Raw genomic sequence first — 21,254 nt, forward strand, 5'->3', positions numbered from 1 at the left:
AAGGGTCAACTGTACGTGTATAAGAATACGTTCAATCTGAAAAGTCTTTTCAATTAATTCAACAACTATTTAATAAGTAGAATCATATATCAGAATCGCTCTGGAAGCTTCTGAAAGAGTAGATAATTCATCCATTCTGGTGTCATTTCTTTTAAGGAACATGGTAAAGAAATTAAAACATCCTAGTTTAATTCAACAAGTGTTTACTGATCACCAAATGAGTATAAAATATGGAATGAAACTCTGTGATAAATACAGTGTAGATTTAGCTCAGTCTACAAAAAAAAAATTGTAGGACAAAAACAAAAAAAGTTCATGATCGTAAAGAGATTTAATAGAAAGAGCTCACGCAATGGAATGACACAGGCCTCGAGAGGTGAATCTGTAAGTTACTTCACCTCTTCAAGGCAGAGGCCCAATCTATAAAGTAGGAAACACCTACAGGATTATGGAGAGGACTAAATGAGATAAAGTATGGTAAGTATTCATTGTTAAGTATTCACACAGCAAGTACTGAAGGCATGTAACTTTAAAGCACTAATATCAAATGTAGTATATAAAAAATTTTTGCATGCTCAAAAGGAAGTTTCTGTAACTGTTTTTCTTTGAAATTTAATATAAATATAGATCACTAACCTACTCACAAAATATTAACATCCTTCCATACAGTGGAACAAATAAATCAAAACACTGCTGACGATGGGCTAAAAAAAAAAAATTCTAAGTTGTATTTGACAATCAAAACAGTCCGGGGCTTCCCTGGTGGCGCAGTGGTTGAGAGTCTGCCTGCCAATGCAGGGGACACGGGTTCGAGCCCTGGTCTGGGAAGGTCCCACATGTCGCGGGGCAACTAGGCCTGTGAGCCACAACTACTGAGCCTGCGCGTCTGGAGCCTGTGCTCCATAACAAGAGAGGCCGCAACAGTGAGAGGCCCGCGCACCGCGATGAAGAGTGGCCCCCACTCGCCACAACTAGAGAAAGCCCTCGCACAGAAATGAAGACTCAACACAGCCAAAAAAAATTAATTAATTAAAAACAGTCGAAAATTAAAACTGACTATAAAGAAAAGATTCTGAAAATATGGCAAGTGTCTGGGACTACTATGCTGTGACTCTGACAAACAAATTGGCTCTTCTCTCAGAGGCTAAAGGCTTTTTTTTTTTGGCTCTAAGAGACAGTGACTGCCTCTCAGTTTTTGTGCTACAGAGTAGTTACAAATGAGAAAGAGCTGATTTAAATCTTGAATTTCTTTTTTCTAATATTTATTTTAAGTTTAATAGATAATAAACAATTAGTGATATGTTAGTATTTTCTCATACAAAATATTTCTTAGAATCAGTTTGTGTTCTTAACAAAACCATACCCCCAAACTAATCACTGATTCTTTATCTAGAAAGGTCAGCCCTCTCTTTTCTAATTCTTTTCTAACTCCTTTGGCCCTAAATACCAATTCCATCTTAAATTTCTACCTACATCCCTTAACGTCACTGTTAGAGCTCTTTTACTTTTCATTTTCCTTTACAGTTAAGTCACAATAACAAAAATCCCTCCTTTAAATATACCCCTCCTATTGCCAACATCACTAAGTGTTTTTGCTTAATGGTGGTATTTATATATTAAACTTAGTATACTTTATGCTAAATGTAAAGCACTGTAAATACAACATCACATCAGGAATTTGACATTTATATATAGATTGGGAATTTATGTGAATTTTTTCATTGATTTTCACAGCATCTTAGAAGTGGAAAAGTTCTTAGAAATCATATATTCCAATCCAGTAATTTTACAGAGGAGGAAACCAAGGCTCCTGAGTAGGTAATTAGCCACCCAGCCATATTACTAAACATTTATTATATGCCAGACACTAAGCTAAGTGCTTGAGACATGATGGTGAACTGACTGGGCCTTGTAATATCCAGTGGGGGAGACAAGTAACGAGGTAACTAAAATTCAAGAGGGAAATTTTTTTTTACCAGACATAGGATTTTACTAAAATCACATGTTGTCAAGTTACAAAACCATTCACAAATAAAGCAAAGTCAAAAAAGGACTCAATATTCAGTACAGAATAATATCCTCTCTATCTAATCCTATCCATCCCATCCTTCAAATACAACCAAAGACCAGACTCTTCTACAAACCTCTAACAACTCAGCACAACAATCTCTTTTTTCTGGGTTACTAATCTAGACTACCCAGGGCTTACCATATTGCTTAGCAGTCAACTACACATTTCCTTGTACCATTTTTATTTCACACACCTTGCCTCCTAAATGAGACAGGGACCACTTGGTTCTCAATCTGTATGTTCCATAGCTCCAAGCACGGTGCTGAAGCTTTCTGAAGGCATCAAAACAGATGAAAATAAGTCAGTGCTTCCAAAATGACTGGGAACAACACTGAAAAGCAATTCTCAACATTTTCTGGTGAGCGGTTAGTAGGTATGTGCTGGCACCATGCTAGGTGCAGGGGGATACAATATCAACAGGTTGTAAGTGAAACCATACTCCTGATGCAAAAAGGTTCATGGGAGGCCAGAAGAGGGGACTCCAAGGCAGACTTGGGGCTAGGAAAAATCTAGGAAGACACTCTAGGGGAATTAATTAACATCTTGAGCTGAACCTTGAAGGAATTTGTGTTTCATTTAAATAGTTCTTGGGGGACTTCCCTGGTGGTCCATTGGTTAAGAATCCATCTTGCAATGCAGGGGATGCCAGTTTGATCTCTGGTCAGGGAACTAAGATCCCGCATGTCGCGGGGCAACTAAGCCCGCATGCAGCAACTACTGAGCCTGCATGCCACAGCTAGAGAGAAGCCCGCGCACCGCAACAAAAGATCCTGTGTGCGGTAACTAAGACCTGATGCAGCCAATCAATCAATCAATAAAAAGGAATGTGTGGCAATATTTAAATAAATAATAAATAAAGTTCCTTGAAAAGGGCTAGGGGGTCCGAGGGCAAAGAAATACAAAAAGCAGTTTCCCAAAAGCTATCATTCAGTAAAATATAGAAATGTCCTAAAACTCAACTTAGGTCACAGAACTAGGAAATTTCTCTCAATTTTAACTACCACAATTAAGAAACTCATTATTTCACTCAATCTAATTGTGAAATTCAAGAGGATTATTCAGCGATTAGGGTGCCATTTTTAAAAGGCCTAGTAATTTGGAAGTCACCTTATAACGATACTGTTCTCTTTTTCCTTTTAGTCTATGTTGTTGACTATCATGGGTTGTTTTGCGGAGGGGTTGGGGTTGAGGGGAGTTGTAGAGACATAGTAAGTTAGGAAATAACTCACCTTTTATAGATAATGTCTGTGACTAGAAAACCATTTCAAATATCCTAGATCAGGGGTCCCCAATCTCCAGGTACTGGTACTGGTCTGCGGCCTGTCAGGAACCAGGCCGCACAGCAGGAGGTGAGTGACAAGTGAGCAAGCGAAGCTTCATCTGCTGCTCCCCATTCATTGCTCCCCATCGCTCACATTACTGCCTGAACCATGCCCCCAACCCCATCCGTGGAAAAACTGTCTTCCATGAAACTGGTCCCTGGTGCCAAAAAGGTTGGGGTCCACTGTCCTAGATTATCATAGTTGCAAATGTCAGTACTTTTAAAGAATTTGAATTAAAAGCAGATTTCAATTCTTATAACATAATTCCTGATTTTATCAACTGATGCTTTCTTAAAATTATAGGTATTGCTAAAAATGATTTTTCTCATTTAAAATTTTCCTGAAATTGAATCCAGAACAGTGGAAAATACATTTTTTTTGTTAAAAAGATGAAGACAATTGTGGAACAACGTCTAAATATTTTAAGACATCAGACTATAATACAGACAAGCTACTAAGTTTTAAAAGTTTGACATCAAAGAGTGGAAAGTTTGCAAAATTCACATATTAGAAGTGTCCTGTTTAAGATAAAACGGCTACTAATTTTACCCCGAGTGGATTGAAGCTTAGTGGCTTTCAATTAATCATTTGCTGTTAACTAATCAAACATAATTTCCAACCACAATCAGACAATCCAATTTCATCCCTTGATGACAAAAACCCACAATGAGACCATTTTGTTTTATTTTCTATCACTATTAAAAAAACAAAACTCTATAGAGAAATGTTGTTAGGTAGGCAACAAAGTTACCTAAACTTTGAAAATCAAACTCCTCTCAAACATAGACTCCAGATCTAAAGGCTATATACATTATCGTGGAATTCCTGTAATAGTTATCTGTTTCTGTGAGCTTAAGCAAAACTGCTGGACAAGTTCTGCATTTGATAAGGTGACCTGATTTTAACTAACTAAAAGGGAGTGGGGGATGGAGGAGTCACTCTATTCTTGGATGTTGAACTATTTCCTGAAAACTTAAAAACTAGCTTCTGTTCTATAGTCCCTTAATAATCTGTTAAGAAAGTAGGTTGAGAATGCTTGAAACCTTCCTGCTCTTTAAAAAGTAAGCAATTGACAATAATTGAAGAGGGCAAACTCCACACGGCAGCAGTCCTGAACTCTTACTCTGCCCAGGCTGCAGGGTGGGGGCCTTAGTGACTGCTGGCATGTCATCACCGACTTGCTCAGCAACTTTGCTGTAATGGCTTCAAATTGCAGGCCTGAGGAAATGCTCCATAAATAGCTGCTCTTTTTTCTTGTAAAGCCTCTTCAAAGACCCAATAGAACTCCACTACCAAAAATGGAGGAGTAACCATGGACATTTAAAAAAAAAAACAACCCTCAAGAGAACAAGTAGGAATATCCTGCTAACCAGGTTACTCATTTTGGGAGTATGAATCACAGTGCTGAAATCTGATCCACTGTTTAAATTCAACTTTTAGGTAACAAAAATTACAAGGGATTAAGTCAGTTTTTATAATCATGCAATTTCATGAAAAGGAAAAAGAACTGTTGTTTTTATAGGCCTTTAGAAAAAGGGATGTATACTAAGTTTGAAATTAAATGTTTGAGAATGTCTTTATTAACTCCCAGTGGAGCAGTGCTCCTTCATGTCCATTCATAAGCAACCTGGAAACCTAGACACTTGTGGTGTGGTCACAGAAAACACTTTGGGGAAGCAGCAACCCCATAAATATAAACTTCTAAGGTAACTGTGAGCACTCATACCTCCTGCACTACTTATGTTTATAGATATTTACATATATGTAACTTGATAATTCAGATAACTTACTAGTCTGTAAATCAACAAAAATTCAACGATCAGTCAATTAACAAACTCAAATCTATTTGCAATAACAATGAAGATTGTTCTTACTTGAATTCAAGTAGGGAAAGAAAGCAGCAATGTAGTGTTTAAATCAAACACAAGTAAGTACCAGGAAATCCAGGTTCCATTTCTGCTACAATTTTCCATGTGAGTTCATGCCTTAGTTAATTTAAACAAGGCAGTTTTTAAAAATAAAATACCAGAGTCAAGTTTTAGAAGAGTTACAATTAGATGTCAATTAGAATTCATGGTCTTAAATATAAATGCTGACATGTAATCAAAAAGCCCATATTCTGTCTAACTTACTGAATGGTTTATAAATAACTTGACTGATTTGATGGCATCTCAAGAGGAAACACTTACCAACTTATATTATTCACCAAAAATGAGATTTTACATGTTAACGGTATAAACTGTTTTCCGGTGACATGCTTTACCCTGAGATTTTCAGGCCTCAGGTGATAACTCACCAATCTTGAACATTATTTTTTAAAAACTTCCAATCCAAGTGTGGTAGGCTGAAAAACATGGCCACCATATTTTGCAGTACCTCCCATCAAGAGGCAGTCTACTTCCCAAGCCCTTGAATCTGAGCTGACCTTGTCACTAGCTTCAACCAACAGAATGTAGGAGAAGTGACATTATGCAATGGCCTCAGAAGGCTTTGCAGCTTCTGCCTTCATCCCCCTAGAAGGCTCCCACCAACACATAAGGAAACCTCTGTGCCCAACTGGGCAACCACCTACAAGCCAAGAGGACAAGCCTCAGAATGAAACCTAACTTGATCTTAGACTCCACAGCCTCCACAACTGTGAGAAGTACTAGGTGGTAGTTTAAGCAACCCAGTCCGTGGTTTTTTGTATGGCAGCCCAGTTTAGTAAGTCAACCAGTGAGAGCAAATGACCTCCATGTGGCTTAATATAAAACAGCTGAAATCCTGATGGCCTAATATGTTGCTGTCAAATATACTCAATTCTTAATTACTGGAATTCCTGAAACTCCCAACATCCTTCCAAAACCATGTTAAACTGAGTTTTAGGTAAAGAATTCTGGCTGCTCTGTGTCCCATAGAAGTTTTATTAATAAATTTAAAATAGGAGTGTTTTAAAAGACACAATTTAGCTTATAATAGTGATAGGCAGAATATTAGATTTGTTTTACAATTTATTTTAATAAAATTAATATGCACTCAAATGTTTATTTGGTTTTGGTAATGTACAATGGACTAAATTATCTGATTCTGCCTGTCTAAAACAAATTCTAAAGCTTAATTTAAAAAATTCTTTAAATCTCTGAAAGAAAATGTTTCAGCAGCTTTCCTACCAACTTTAAAAAGTAAAAATTGTAACTTTTTACAGCATATTTTACTATTAATTCAATTTGTCCAGCAATAATATCAAGGAATGAAAAGGGTTTATATTCATTTTGCGAATTCTAATAAAGTTTACTTGGTAAACAGATAAACATTAAGCTAAACTTAAAAGTACCAGAAAAATGAAAACAATCCCTTTTAACTAGCATTTCCTGACAAATAATATTGTCAAAAATTAGCAAAAAAAAAAAAATCTTAAATAGGCTGTAACATGAAAATAAAGTTAAAAAATGCATACGGGATACAACTATATTTGACAATGTTCATGTAATGATGGTCTGTAATAGATGGTCTTCACTTTTAAAACTTTGTTTTTTCCCAAGCAGTGAATAAAACCATGCCATTTAGTGGTTTTTCAAGTGTTTTGATATTAGAATTGTTTTTTTAAATGCCCAAGGTCAGAGTGCAGATTTAACCACAATTAATAACTTAATTTTGATGAAAGTAAATGCAAATATAATTTATATATTGTATAATATATTATATTAGAATACATTAATATTACATAATATGTTAGATGCAAACATAATTCAAAACGGGAAGGGCAAGCACTTTGGCTGTTACCAGAAAATCTTTTTGCAGCTGTCTTTTGTTTCCCCACTTCCTATGCCCCCACATTCATTGAGCTGAAAATGCTAATTCTATAAGCATAACTTGAGTACTGTCTCTTCGAGGTCCCAATGCCACAACCTCATTACTTCTCCCCTGAATTCCCATAGTAATCTACTCACTGGTATCATTTTTACACCTACGTAATTTTATTTCTTATTCATTTAATTCTAAAGCAGTCAAATATTCCCTGTCCATGGAACAAATCTGTAACCCTAAAGTAGAACTATTATTCATTTATACCCTAAAAATAAGCAATTATCTTTCTTTTTTAAAAAATTAATTTATTTATTTTTGGCTGCATTGGGTCTTTGTTGCTGCGTGCAGGCTTTCTCTAGTTGTGGCAAGTGGGGGCTACTCTTCGTTGCGATGCGAGGGCTTCTCATTCCGGTGGCTTCTCTTGTTGTGGAGCACGGGCTCTAGGCACGCGGGCTTCAGTAGTTGCAGCACGCGGGCTCAGTAGTTGTGGCTCACCGGCTCCAGAGTGTAGGCTCAGTAGTTGTGGCACACGGGCTTAGTCGCTCTGCAGCATGTGGGATCTTCTCCGACCAGGGATCGAACCCGTGTCCCCTGCACTGGCAGGCGGATTCTTAACCACTGCGCCACCAGGGAAGTCCCACAATTATCTTTTTTAATAGTTGTAGTTATTTGAGTTTAAGAATAATCTCAAACTTACAAAATTAACTTTAAAAATACACAAGTAAATACTCTAGCATCTTTTTAGCATGGAGTTACACAGCAATAATAATTAAGCAGGGACTATAGGCATCAATCAGGGTGACTATCAACCAATAGACTGAAATAAATGAGCAGCCTAAGGGACATCATCTACCAATAAATATATCAAGAGCTACATACACAAGGCTGAACAGAGAAGACAAAATCTATCTTTATTGAGCTTATAGTTAGTTAGCCTCCACAGCTTCTCCATTGAGAGATAGTTAGCAATGAAAAGGTAAACAAGATGACTTGCAATGAATGGTGTCTTGAGACCCACCTGGTCTATCAAGACTGATATGTTATTAATATTGTCCCAACTCTACAGAGGGGAACTCAGTGAACCCTTAAACAATGCCTGCTACATAAAACCAAGAGGTTAAGTGTTTATGAAATGAAGAGACCACTAAGCACACATACTGAATTCAAAGAAGCTAACTAAGAATAAGCAGGGTGAAAGAAACCACAACCACGTTAATGTAAGTGACCCAACACACACCACCCAGAACCAAGTGGGTCTTTTTTGAGCAAAATCACCCTGTGTTTGAGGGAGTAGAGGGAGCTGGGCAAATTCTTATCTGTAGTGTGATGGGCATTAACTGAAAACTGAAGAATAGACAGGTACACAAAGGGCATGCTTTGTCTTCTGTGTCTGAAGGACAATATTGTGTTTGAGGACAATAATATTAATTTCACATATCATTGTCTAGAAACAGTGATTATTGTATCACCCACAAGAAGAGATTTGTACCAGTCTTAACAGGAAAGTCTGCACACCCTCCGGCTGGGAGGGGTTAACAGATCCTATTACATCATCTGGAGCTCATCCAGACTACACGATTTCAGAAACATAACCTGTATCAGTCTGAACATGTGTAGAGGAAAAACAGAAACATCTGTATTTTGGCCAACTCTTCCACAGATTTTTTTTTTTTTCCATCTTAGAAAAAAAAAATTAGCCAGGAGAGCTTGGTAAATCTTAACTGTGACCCTATCACTGGTAAGGATTAGTACCAGGCAAGGTCTCAGAAATCTCATTTAGCTCATTTCTAACATTAGTACTTTGCTATTTTAACACACTTCTTTACTTATTTAACTAAGTTGTGTTAATTCTGTTCCATTCCTCTACCCCATTCAACTTAATACCTTTTACAACCCCCAGGTATCCGCCTTTTCAGTATCATTTAGCACTCTTCTCTGATGTTAGAGTGTTCTGGTCTGATTTTGCATTGGTCAATTAAGATTTTATGCAGATTTTAAAAGGTTTGCTTCCTCCTCTTCTATAAAAAAATGTCCATATGTAACTGCTTTTTAACTACTCAAGGAAGAGATTGCTGGAAAAGTGGATCTGAAGAAATTTCACTTGAGATCAACAACAAAGGGTCCTAACACATCTCTGTTACTACCTATAGTGAATCCATTTTAACCTAAACCCAGTTTTCATAAAATTCTAACTACTTACATCTCCATGGTTAGTTTATATGTAAAAAACACTCTATTACTATTACTCTATGACATCTACAATGGCCTACTGAAGACAGCACAGGCTACTTTTCTGAGCTATCAAAAGAGCACTTGCTAGGGAAAGCAACAACCTAAACTAAGATAAAACCAAGTTATACACCTCTGGGGGTTAACCTACATAAGTATACCAATAACTATTTAATGAACTTAGATATGCATAAATATTTTCTTTATCCTACCATCTATATTGATGAAAACCAGCTGAAAGGAAGGAATGAAAGAAAACAGATGCACTGATTTCATAAGGCTATTTTACTTTAAAGCCCAACTTTTTTAAGTTGTGTATACTAGACAAAAAACTTGAAAATGACATAAAAACAGATAGGATCAGCTCCATTATTCTATGTACTAATAGGAATTAAGTCTCCAGTCTCTCTGCCCCTTCACACTATTTCAGAATCCAAACCCTCTGAACAAATTCATACACTGCTGGATGCCAAGCACCCCAGTGTCAAAGTACACAGTTCCCCCCTTTAAGAAAATCTAACATATGAAGATTTAAAGTAGCAAAACCGATGCTGAAGACCAATGTCACTGAAGTAATCATTTGCCTGGTAAAAGCATTTATTTAAGTACTGATTTAAAAGTGATCCTGTAGGGACTTCCCTGGTGATCCACTGGCTAAGACTCTGTGCTCCCAATGCAGAGGGCCCAGGGTTTGATCCCTGGTCAGGAAACTAGATCCCACATGCCTCTACTAAGAGTTGGCACGCTGCAACTAAGAGTTCACGCGCCACAACTAAGACCCAGCACAGCCAAATATATAAACAAACAAAGAATAAATATGTTTTTAAAAAAACTAGTTAAAAAAAAGTGATCCTGTAATATTTAAGTCAAATAATACGAAATTGGCAGTAGTTACTGTTTGGGGCTTAGAAAACTGGCAACTTTATAGAGTCAACCTAATAATTGCAAAATTGGATTCACAAAAATCAAGCCTACAAAGAACTTTTAAAAATCTATTGCACACCCCCTCCCTGGCCTAAGCAGGAAATGGGAAATTCATGTTCCAGAGAAGTAGACTAAGAGGATCTGGATTCACATACCTGGCACAGCCAAGAGCAAGGATGAAACCCCACACTCTCAACCCTAAAACACTGGCTCTCCATCTTAACACCCATTACCACCAGCAATGCTCTCTAGAGAGGGGACTGCCAGATTTTTATCTGGAGAAACTGACCACTACAAGAGAACCTAACAAAGATAATGACATTTAGGGCCTCCCACAACTTCAGGGCCTGGTTGGTTCCTGTTACATTACTCTCCAGTGAAGCCTACTTAAGACATTGAAAGCAGAAAAAATTTAAAAAGAAACACCCACTATAATATCCTTAGAGAGATATTATATTACTACATCCATGAAATAAGAACAGCATGTTATTAAAAATAACAAAGGAACAATGAACTCAGAAAAGATTCCCTGGAAATTAAGAACGATAAATACCTTTTTGGGGTGAAAAAAAAAACTGAAAAATTAAAAGCTAAAGTTGAAGGAATCTCCCAGAAAGCATAACAAAAGGCGGGAAAGATAAGAAAATTCAAGAGTTATTCTGACAAGCAGGAATTCCAGAAACAGCGAAAAGATTAAAAAGACTGGAAGAAATTATCCGGGAACTAATAAAAGAAATCTTTCCTAGGACCAAAGGACAGTTAGGGCAACTATACTGCAAAACTTTAAAGGGCACCACTCACACTGAAGACTGAGTTTCCAAACAATGTAATCTTTACAATGAATTTTAGGGCTTCCCTGGTGGCGCAGTGGTTGAGAGTCCGCCTGCCAATGCAGGGGACACAGGTCCGTGCCCCGGTCTGGGAAGATCCCACATGCCGCGGAGCGGCTGGGCCCGTGAGCCATGTCCGCTGAGCCTGCGCGTCCGGAGCCTGTGCTCCGCAACGGGAGAGGCCACAACAGTGAGAGGCCCGCGTACAGTTAAAAAAAAAAAAAAAAAAAAAAAATTTAAATGGTAGTGTAACGTGTTCTATAAATATGGAATTTTTAAAAGGGGGGAAAATCTCAAAGGAGCTGGAAATGTTTGCCTCTGGAGAATGCAAGCCATAGATAAAGAAAAGTGAGTTAAAACTGCTCTTTTTCATTATAACCCTAATAGCACTAAGGGATTTTCTGAATCTATGTATATGTTACTCCCCTAAAATTAAATTTCAAAATATATGTTTATAGATAAGACTATATAAACAAGTATGTTCAACCATCTCTCCTTGGCAGAAGAATCTAGGTGCTTCCTCCCAAACTTTCTCCTTTCCTGAATTTTCCAATTCTCTCTAATGAACATGTGTTACTTTTGTAATTAAAAAAATACACCTTATTAAAAATCCACAAAATCAGATACATGGGGAAAGAAGCGAAGGAAGGAAGAACTTTTATAAATATAAAACAAAAGAACCCCACATTCATGCTTGTACAGAAAAAAAAAATCCACCTCTTACCCCCACCTCCTAGATAGGGTTTAGCTCCTTCCCAAAACCCTGCTTCATACTACAGTCACTTCAGGATATGTGAGAAGTTACATTTCAAAGAACTTCGTAAATCCACATTCAATTGTGTGAAAGCACAAAGTAGCACTCTGAAGAAAGTCATTTTTACTCTGAAGCCCAGATCAACTAGTCTATAGTAAGTTTTCATGCATGTATCAAAAAGCTCATTCTCTAAAACGTATATTTACTGGATAAAGAAAGACCTTACTTTAAAAATAATCAAAAATCTCCTCACCTTGGGTTAAGTAAGAAATTGAAAGAGGAAGAAAGGAGCTTTTAACAAAATGTACCCTCACCACCCGCAAAGCAAGACCCAGCTGAAAAATCTGAAAAGTCTATTGATTAACACTATCCTGTGAAGAAAAAAAGAAGCACACTAAAGTGAAAATAGGTAAGTAACAGCACTAACCACAAATAAAGCACTGAAAATATTTGGTGAAAGAAAACAGCAATATTTTAAATAGATACGCCTATTTGCATTATTTTGTTAATTTGCAACATTATTCAGAGAAACAACATCTTATTATTTGATGTGTTAAAGATTATGATGCTTCTCATGCTAAAAGCCAAATAAGGATTAAACTACTGACCACTTTTGTGTAAAATATTAAAGAGAAGGGAATAAAAAAAGACCATTGTGATTTATACCAAACTTCTTTTGTTTGCTTTTAGAAGGGGTGAAGCCCTACGCAAATAGAAGTGCTTCCACGGTAGCAGTACTTGTTCCCAGGAAACTTGGTGCTACAGTACTTGAGCAGAACCACGAAGCAATTCTTCATAAAAACAGCAACGTCCCTTTCGTGGCTTGAAGTTCCGATCAATCCTCGAATCAGAAGCCTTTCTTGTAAAAAGTGCATCACTTAGTAACCATAGTTATTGAACCACACAGCTCTTTAAGACCCTCCTTTATACAATGCTACTCAACTACTATTAAACTTTCAAGTCATAATTAATGGCTAAATTATGCTATTACTGAAGGTAGCAAATTAAGTTTGAATAATCTTAACTGATTTTTAAAACAACTTCACTTTGATTTGCCCTAAGCCTAAACTTCACTAAATATTTTGACAACTAAAAGGTTAGATTTAGAGTTTACCTCTTCCCAAAAGTCTTAAGATAAAATACATTTCAGAGTCATACTAGCATTACTATTTGGGGATGCTAATTTACATTATTTTTCCAACTATACTGTAAAACATTCTTCTACATTACTAATGAAGACTGATCTCAGGGTTTCAAAAACTTTTTAAAGTTTCAACTATTTGAATATTACCTAGGCTTTTTTCTTTATAGTTAACATGAAGCTTTGGGGGAGAAATATGCTTTCAATGTTACTTTTTAAAGAAAATTTGCCTACCATCTTGCAGCTAATTGAGTTTGCTGAAATTAAACATCTAGTTTGATAAAGGTTAAGTACTTTTTTAGTTCACTCTAAAAATACTCATTATTTCCCCCAGTAAATAAACTAATCTCTATGTTCTATTTACTGTCACATCCACTATCTTCCAACTGTTTTGTTTTTTTTTTTTCTACCACTGTATCCAACAGATTCACCAGCATTTTTCTACCTAAATCACTGTGGCACCATGGGCCATTCTTCCCCGGGGTGCCCACCCACCAAGCAGAAGCAAGCATTTTTTCTGAGAGCTGAGGGCATACTTTTATCTCCTTTCTCCACTCAGCCTCAATCAGCAAGATAAATGGGCAGGGACAGTCCTTCCCTCAAATAGGGAAATACTCTGCTTTCGGATTTTTAAAACAAGTATAATTGACTTATTATATTAGGGAAATGTTTTGTGATTGCAATTTCAACTGTTTATGGTTATTTTTTTCTTTTGGCAGCTTAATCAACAGTTAAGGGCAATATTACAAGCGTTTCATTCTTAAAGGGAAATCATTTGGATTACATTTGATATAACAAGAAACCAAAAAGAGAACAGCTTATTCTCAATGAAACTGTTCCTTTTTAAAACATCTAGTCTTTATTACGGTAACAATGTATACACTGTATGTGTTCATAGTCTTCTGCTGGGCAAGTGTTTGGGAGAAGAAGCAAGACCAAATTACGATAACAAGAAACAGTTTAATTCATCTCCTTTAATTGATACATGTCTGAAGTAGCTTTAATTAGGGCAGTGGAGCATTCACTTCTGAAACAAGATACATGGTCAATAGAAAAAGAATCAAACCATTTGTAGCAATTAATAACACCTGCAAGGTAAGTTCATTTAATGTTGGAATATTGGCTGAGTTATATGTTGCAGAATGCAAAAAATCTCTGAAAAACATACCTTTTTAAACTGTGAATCAAGATACTCAATAATTTTAATAAAATCCCAGCCACAAGAAACCTTGGATCTTCAAGGATTAAAAACACTGAGGCCAGTTATTCAGAAAATGATAGATAGTAGAAATGAAACAAAAATGACTTCTTAAAAATTAGAAGATTATTAAAACAATGCAAATCTCCACACTTCTAAAATTACTGGATGAGATTTCTAAAATCAAATTATAAGGTCCTATATGGTACATTTTACACAAGAAGTTCTTTGTATGTGGTAATAGTTGCAAGGCATCAGAGTCAATAAAATAAATCTGAGAAGTAAGAGCACTCCTTGTAACAAGAAATATTATAGAATACTAATTCAGGAAGTTATTCAGCAGCTTATAAAGAAATAGGAAGTTGTTGACCAACTACTTGAAGAACTATTTCCTGTAGGAAAACTATAAGACAGATGAAGAAAGCAATAATTCTCAGAGCAATAAAAGAATTATTTTAAAATAAAGCTCAATACACAATGTTGAAGAAATTAGTTTTAAACAGTAAATTCAGTAGAACAAATATACCCAATATACAGACTAAGCTTTTTAAAAATACTTCACAATCATACCAGAACTTGAATATGTGTCATTGATAACTGTAGCCAGTACCATACTTCCTCCTTATCACTTGCCAACCTAAGGTACAAGTCTTCCTCGGAAAATCTCACTGACCTAGGCAGGGCTTTAAAAATCCCAATAGTTGCCTACCTATAATCCTTCAGTAATTATGCTGCCTTGAAACAATAGGATGGGCCAACTGACTTCAAAGTCATTCATCTAAGGTCGCAAGACAACAACTAGTTGTTTCCCTGCATTTCCTGACACGTACCAAATAATCAATGATTTTGCCTGCTTTTACTGACCAAGACACATCTAATAGGGAAAACATTTCTATTCCTGAAGGTTTGATATGAGAAAATTATTCCATGGTGTCAAAAATCTTCATGTTTCTCATATAATAAATCTACTTTTACTTCCACGTGAGAATCCCTCAAAAATCTTAAAGAATAATCATGTTTATCTCTCTTCTTCCCAGTTTTTCATTTCCATGGTAACCATTATCCATATGGCATAATTTTCGTATCATTTTGTCCTGGTTTACCTTTGCTACAGGCTCACTTGAGCGGGGTGCTTGGGGTGGTGTGGTGTGTGCGTGTGTATACCCTTCATTAATCCATCTTTGAGAGAAACACTTCTCAAAGGAAGAACCATTGGAAACTAAAAAATAAAGTATAGAACATTTCAGGTCAAAACAAAAAGATCATTCAAAATAATAAAAATGTAGGCCCATGTCACCTAGAAGCAATTATTACAAGATACAAAAGACTAAAAGAGGAGCATAAATGTTGCTCTTTAATCATAGACTTTTAGCTATAACATCAACCAAAGAAGAGAGGCAAGCTAGCTATTAAGCTGTTTAAAAATCTCCCCAGGTCAGCATGTGACCCAGCAGGGAGAGGTTCAAAAAAGTACAGCCTTTCTTTTTCCTAACAACCTGGTTTGTTTCCACTCCTTTCCCTTCAAGACACATCCCTCACAGCTAGTAGCTCTTTCAATCATTTACTCTGGATGTCTGCTTGAGAACAAATAATCTTGCTCATGCAGATGAGTCTGCCAGACTTGTGTGTACTTTCCAGTCTCAGGCCCTTTATTGTTCTGGTTGAAACCTGACCCTTTGAAATGGATACCAGGACACCAGAAAACGAATTTAAAATATAAGAAAAAAGTTGGAGGAAAAGGGGCAAAAAACTGCAGAAACTTTTTAAGATCAAACTTTTTCCTCTGCTCTTCTAAATAAGCTTGTCACAAAACTGTATCTTACACTGCAAAGTAACAATCTGCCCCAAAAGACAATCAATATAAAATACTAAGACACACAACAAAACAATATCATTATTGTATTATCTGATCTAATGAATAAATGTTACATTTCCCTTAGGAGTAGACTGTCAGGACAGATCACAATCAAAACTTGGACTGTTTTTTATACTTTATTATCTCAACATGATTAAACAATACTAAGTAAGCAACTTTTTGAAAACATCAATTTCAGTCTATAATAATTACTTTTAGGAAACATTTTGTATATACTTATTCCAAACACACCAAATAAAAATATTAAGGTCCTACCTATAATTTCAAAACAAGAAGGGACGAAATTCTATTTTGATCTTTTCAGCTTCAATGAAATTTTGCCATTTTTTTAAACACACAAAAAAATAAGGCTGATAAAAACAAATAACCCAATGGCTTTGTTTTTGTTTTCCCAGAGAAGAGAGATTCTGTTTTGAAGGCCTGCTAGCTCGAAGAAGTTTGACACTGAGCTTGTATATCAAGCGGGAAAATTCATATTTCTCTTTACCCTTTGAGGGAAAAACAAACTGGTAAATCACATCAAACTGCAGCTAAAGGGTCTGTCATCTCACAACCTAAAGTACTATAATATTAGACTCCTAGGAAATTCCTCCTTATTTTTATAGTTCTCTTCTACCAGTAAAATGGTAGAAAAGGTAAGTAGTACTGCACATACTCATAAACCTATGCCAGCCCCAAAACTCTCACAATTTGAAATTCTTCATGGTATCCTTTCAGTTTTGAGCTAGGCTAGTTAATAGGTTTGGCACAAACTCAAAAGGAGAACATCCAAATTGCCACAAAATAAAAGATTATTAAAAGGTTATGAACCAGGAATCCATAAAGCTTTCAAAACATTACCTAAAGAAGGTATTTAGCTCATACTGAACTGAAAAAAGAATTATGGAAGATATAACTGAGCTTGACATAAATATTAAGTACAATATAAAAATAAATGACGTTTTATATCTTTGTACCAGAAAATTATCTCCTACCATTATTTTCACTTACTTTAAGAAGTATCTCTGACCAGAAGATGTCTTTGCCATCTCCCAGCCCGCTGGCAGAGGTACGTCATCAGGTATCTCAAAAGAAGACTGTCTAAGGTGTTGAGCAGTGGGTGTAGCTGCTGGGCCAGAGACTACTCCCGTGGGTGTCAATGTCCCAGGAGATACGGCTCCCAGCTGCAGGGAAGCTGGAGAGGAATGAGCTCGAACATGCTGTGGAGTCAGGGCCCCTGCAGTGCCTGCATCAGTACTGGCCTATTAGGAATATTAAAACAAAGATTTCTTAAAATTTGCTTTCAAAGAGAGTCCCTTTAGATTTCTTAGATAGATATTTGGTTGCAATGAAATTCTAAATCCAAAGGCACATTTCAACATTTAATATTTGACACAGAGGAATACAGGTTTGCAGATGGATACTTTTAAATGTTTACGTGAAGGCCAAGGCAGTATGGGTGCTTTTCCAAGTTCTAAAATGTTCTAGGTATAAACAAAACCCAAGGAATATAGCTATGGATTCTTTTTCTTTCTTTTTTTTAAACTAGGTTTTACACAGTGAATGTTTTTTCCAAGCCAAGTCCTAAACACACAACAGTTGTCATTTTTTTCTCACCATGGACAAATGTCATCAATAAAGCAACCATCAAAATTTATACAACTTTTAAGGAATACAAAAGATCCAGAAACATCCGAATATTCTTAAAAGCCTCCTAATGAATGAAATAAAAACCCAGCCATATATTTGTACCTAGATGATAAAGATGCCAACAATTCCATTACAATATAACTTAAGAATTTACAAACATATTTACAACTGTGTAGTAGCAGAAAAAATCCTGAACTCAGACCCTAAAGTTCTGGGTTCCAGTCCAAGCTGTCTAGTGTGACACTGAACAATATCATAATCTCTGAGCCTCAAGTTTTCTCGTTTGTTAAATAGCTTTTTTTCATGATGGAAAAATGAGTATATGAATTTATATCCAATAATTTGTGAACAATAGTATTTACAACCCACATTTGTAGTATTCATAATCTAGTACAGTTATTTAAATTCCTTAACTGAAGAGTTAGGGTTTATCAAAAAGTTAGAATTTCCTAGATTCATATAGGCAAGTAAGGAAGACTAAAAGCAATCAGCAGATGCATCTATGCCTTGATGTTAAATCATGTACATTCTGAGTTTCCAATCAGAATGAATTAGGACTCATTAGCAGAAATAAAAAGTCAAATTTATAGATGCACGACACTTGGATAAAAAAGGCATTAAAACAAACAAAACTACAATAGATTATGAATAGTATGAATCCATAAATTGCTGATATAAATTACTGTGCAATTATTTACTAGAAAAATAAGTATTGCAACTTTTAGTTGCAATTCTTTACGGCTTATAGATGCCACAAAATGGGGAATTCAATCTCCTATGGGTATTATACTTTCAAAACATATTAACTAACAGCATAGTCGTGTAGACTGTGGGGTGCAATGCCAACACATTTTTACCCATAATGAGTCCAGAAACTCATTTCCAGGGGTAAGAGAAAAAAGCATACCTAAGTCTACTTCTTACAAATTGAAGTATTTGGGGCAAGCTGCTAAATTGTTTTTCCTTCCTCTTCCTTAACGCAGGTTTTTGTCAGCAGGTTAAGTGAGTTTTTCTGAGTTCCAAAACCCCTTGGTCTGAGGCAGGAGAACACACCACAGGCCTGCTGCAAACAGGAGGGGCGATGGGAGTGGGGCGATAACTGTTCTTCCCACTCAAGTTACAGCCGAATGGACTAACTACATCGCAGTATTTGGAAAACCAATTAACTTCTGGACAAAGTTCCTATGCTGAAGTTTAGCCTGAAGCAAGCTCTTTTTAAAAAAGTAAGGAAAGGAATAAAAACCTACACTAAACAAATCTTCTGGGACAGGTCAGAATGTTAACACTTTCATAATAGTTTCACTTTAATGTTGGATCACGTTGACAAAGTAATCGAACGTTGTGTATGTGGAACAGCCATGTTCATATCCTCAATAAGAATTAAAGAGCAATGGCGAGCCTCGAATTAGTCATCACTTCCCAAACATTAACTTCTAATCACAGTTGAACTAGGCAGGACTCGGCCTATGAGTCAACCTGCAGTGCGTTATCAAAGGCTTCTGTTAAAACCAAAGCACGGTAAAGCTCAACTCAGGTCCTGCGCAACGTGTAGATGTGGCTAATTTAAAAGCATTTCGGCAAACTGTAAATAATAGTCTCCAACGGGGAAGCCAACACGTGAACCAACTAAGTTTGATAAGAGTAAGCCTGCCTGACTTCCAAGGCGCTAGGTAAGGGCAGGGGTGAAAGCACTAACTCCATAAACAACTTCCAGGAAAGTCTGGATCCTGTATTCAGAAAGCGCCGGGGCCGCGAAGAAAATAAATGCTTTTGGGAGGGGGAGGGGGAGAAAGAGCGAGAAACTAAATGGACTGGTTCAACCCCCACCCCTAATCAACACTGGAAAACAAGAGAACAATTATTTGACTCCCTAGGAGACTGAAGTGGACCGAGAGGCCCCGAAGGAAAGGGGGCCCAGGGCTCAACTTCACAAACTCGGCCGCCGCTGGCAGCTCACCCACACACAGATGCCAGAGGCCCCCCTCCCCCTCCCCGGCCCCGCGGCGGCGGCGGCGGAGGGAGCGAAGGTGCGGAGCGCGGCGGCGCGCGCATTGTGCAAGCCCACCGCGGCCCGGGCCCGACTCTCCCCACCCCCTTCCTTCCTCCCCACCTCCCCTGCCACTCCCGCCAACCTCCCGAGAACCCCAGGAAGAAAGAAAAGGCAGGGAAAAGCACGCCCCCCGGGGCTGCAACCGCTGAGAGAAACTACAAGGGGAAAAACAAATCTCGGCCCCGGACTCCGGGAGGAGTGGGGAGCCCGTAGCCGCGGCCGGCGGGCGCCTCCAGTCCCCCCGCCTCTCCGCGAGCCCCCATCCCCACCTCTCTAGCGCTCCCGGAACCCCCCTCCGCGGCCAGGGCTCGCGGCCGCCGCTCCCGAGCGCCCCCGGGCCTGGGGCCCGCCCGACGGGAAAGTGGGGAGAGGGGCGGCCAGGTTACCTGTCGGGAGTGGGACTTGGGCTCTGGAGGCTTGAAGAAGGAGTCAGGCAGCTTCCGGAGCCTCATGGGCACAGTCTGGGGCACGTTGGCCGTCTTGGGGTTCATGACGGCGTTGAAAAGCGCCTCCAGGTCGGTCTCCGAGTCCCCCCGGACGTGCACGATCTGGTGCCCGGCGGGGGGGGCCTGCGGTGCCGCCTGGGACCCCGGGGGTGCCGGCTGCCCGGGCCCGGACGGCGGGCCCTGCCCCTGGGGGGGCTGCGCGGGCGGCTGCCCTTGGCCCTGGGGGGCTGGCTGAGGCGGCGGCTGCTGCTGCCCGGGATCCATGGTTTCTCCCTCCCCCGACGCGCACCCCGACCAGGCGGGCAAGGGCTCCGCCCGGGCGCCCCGGCTCGACGGGCCGAGATGGGAGAACCGGCGAGGGTGGCGGGCCGGCGGCGCTGGGCGGCGGGAGCGGCGCTCGCCTTGCTCTCAGCGCCGGGGGGCTGCGCCGCGGCCCCGCATCCCCCGCCCCGGCGCCTCCGCCCCCGCCCTGCGCCCCGGCTCCACTGGTCTGGCGGCTGCGCTTCGGGAGGGGCTGCGAGAGACCCGGACCTGCGCGCCCGAGAACTTTTTTCCTTCACGCCCTTGACGGATGCCGGACAGCTAGTTGCCTTTCCCCTCCCCCTTTCTCTCTTATTTCCTCTTCTTGTTCCTTCCTTCCTTCCTCCCTTTCTTTTCCCCGGCGGCGGCTGCGCCCGACTGAGACAGAAACTCGCCTCAGACGCCAAAACTAAAGTTGAGAGAACCGCCCGCCCGAGCCGCTCGCGGCTCCGCCTCCTCCCGGCTCTTCCTTCCTCTGCGCGCCCGCCCGCACAGGATCCGCGGCCATCCGCGGAGGGAAACTTTCCCCTGCAAGTTAACTACATTCCTGCAGACTCCCGGCCTCCAACGCCCCTCCCGGCCGCACGTGACCAGCCCGCCAGCGGGCCGGGCCTCCACAGTGCTTCATGGGGCTGGGGCCTGGGGGCGGCCGCGGCGGGGAGCGTGCCTGGCGATCAGCGCCGGGAGGGCGGCCGGCC

The 21,254-nt window shown here is 39.2% G+C and overlaps 1 protein-coding gene across 12 annotated transcripts in view; it reads right to left on the reverse strand.

Moving 5' to 3' along the window:
• The window catches only part of YAP1 (Yes1 associated transcriptional regulator), a 107,436-nt gene extending 86,497 nt beyond the window's left edge, over positions 1-20,939 (reverse strand). For 5 of the 12 annotated variants that reach the window (XM_060018065.1, XM_060018058.1, XM_060018054.1 and 2 more), the window contains exons 1-2: positions 20,197-20,937; positions 17,122-17,372 (exon numbers count right to left, since the gene is read on the reverse strand). In XM_060018065.1, coding sequence (XP_059874048.1) covers positions 17,122-17,372; positions 20,197-20,520 — 575 coding nt within the window. In that variant the 5' untranslated portion in view covers positions 20,521-20,937. Of the gene's footprint in view, positions 1-17,121; positions 17,373-20,196 lie in introns of all 12 variants that reach the window. The other 7 variants (XM_060018063.1, XM_060018064.1, XM_060018057.1 and 4 more) reach the window with 3 other exon arrangements.
• Between the last annotated feature and the right edge of the window lie 315 nt (positions 20,940-21,254).

The sequence above is a fragment of the Delphinus delphis genome, chromosome 8, assembly GCF_949987515.2.
Source record: "Delphinus delphis chromosome 8, mDelDel1.2, whole genome shotgun sequence".
Classification (NCBI taxonomy): Eukaryota; Metazoa; Chordata; class Mammalia; order Artiodactyla; family Delphinidae; genus Delphinus; species Delphinus delphis.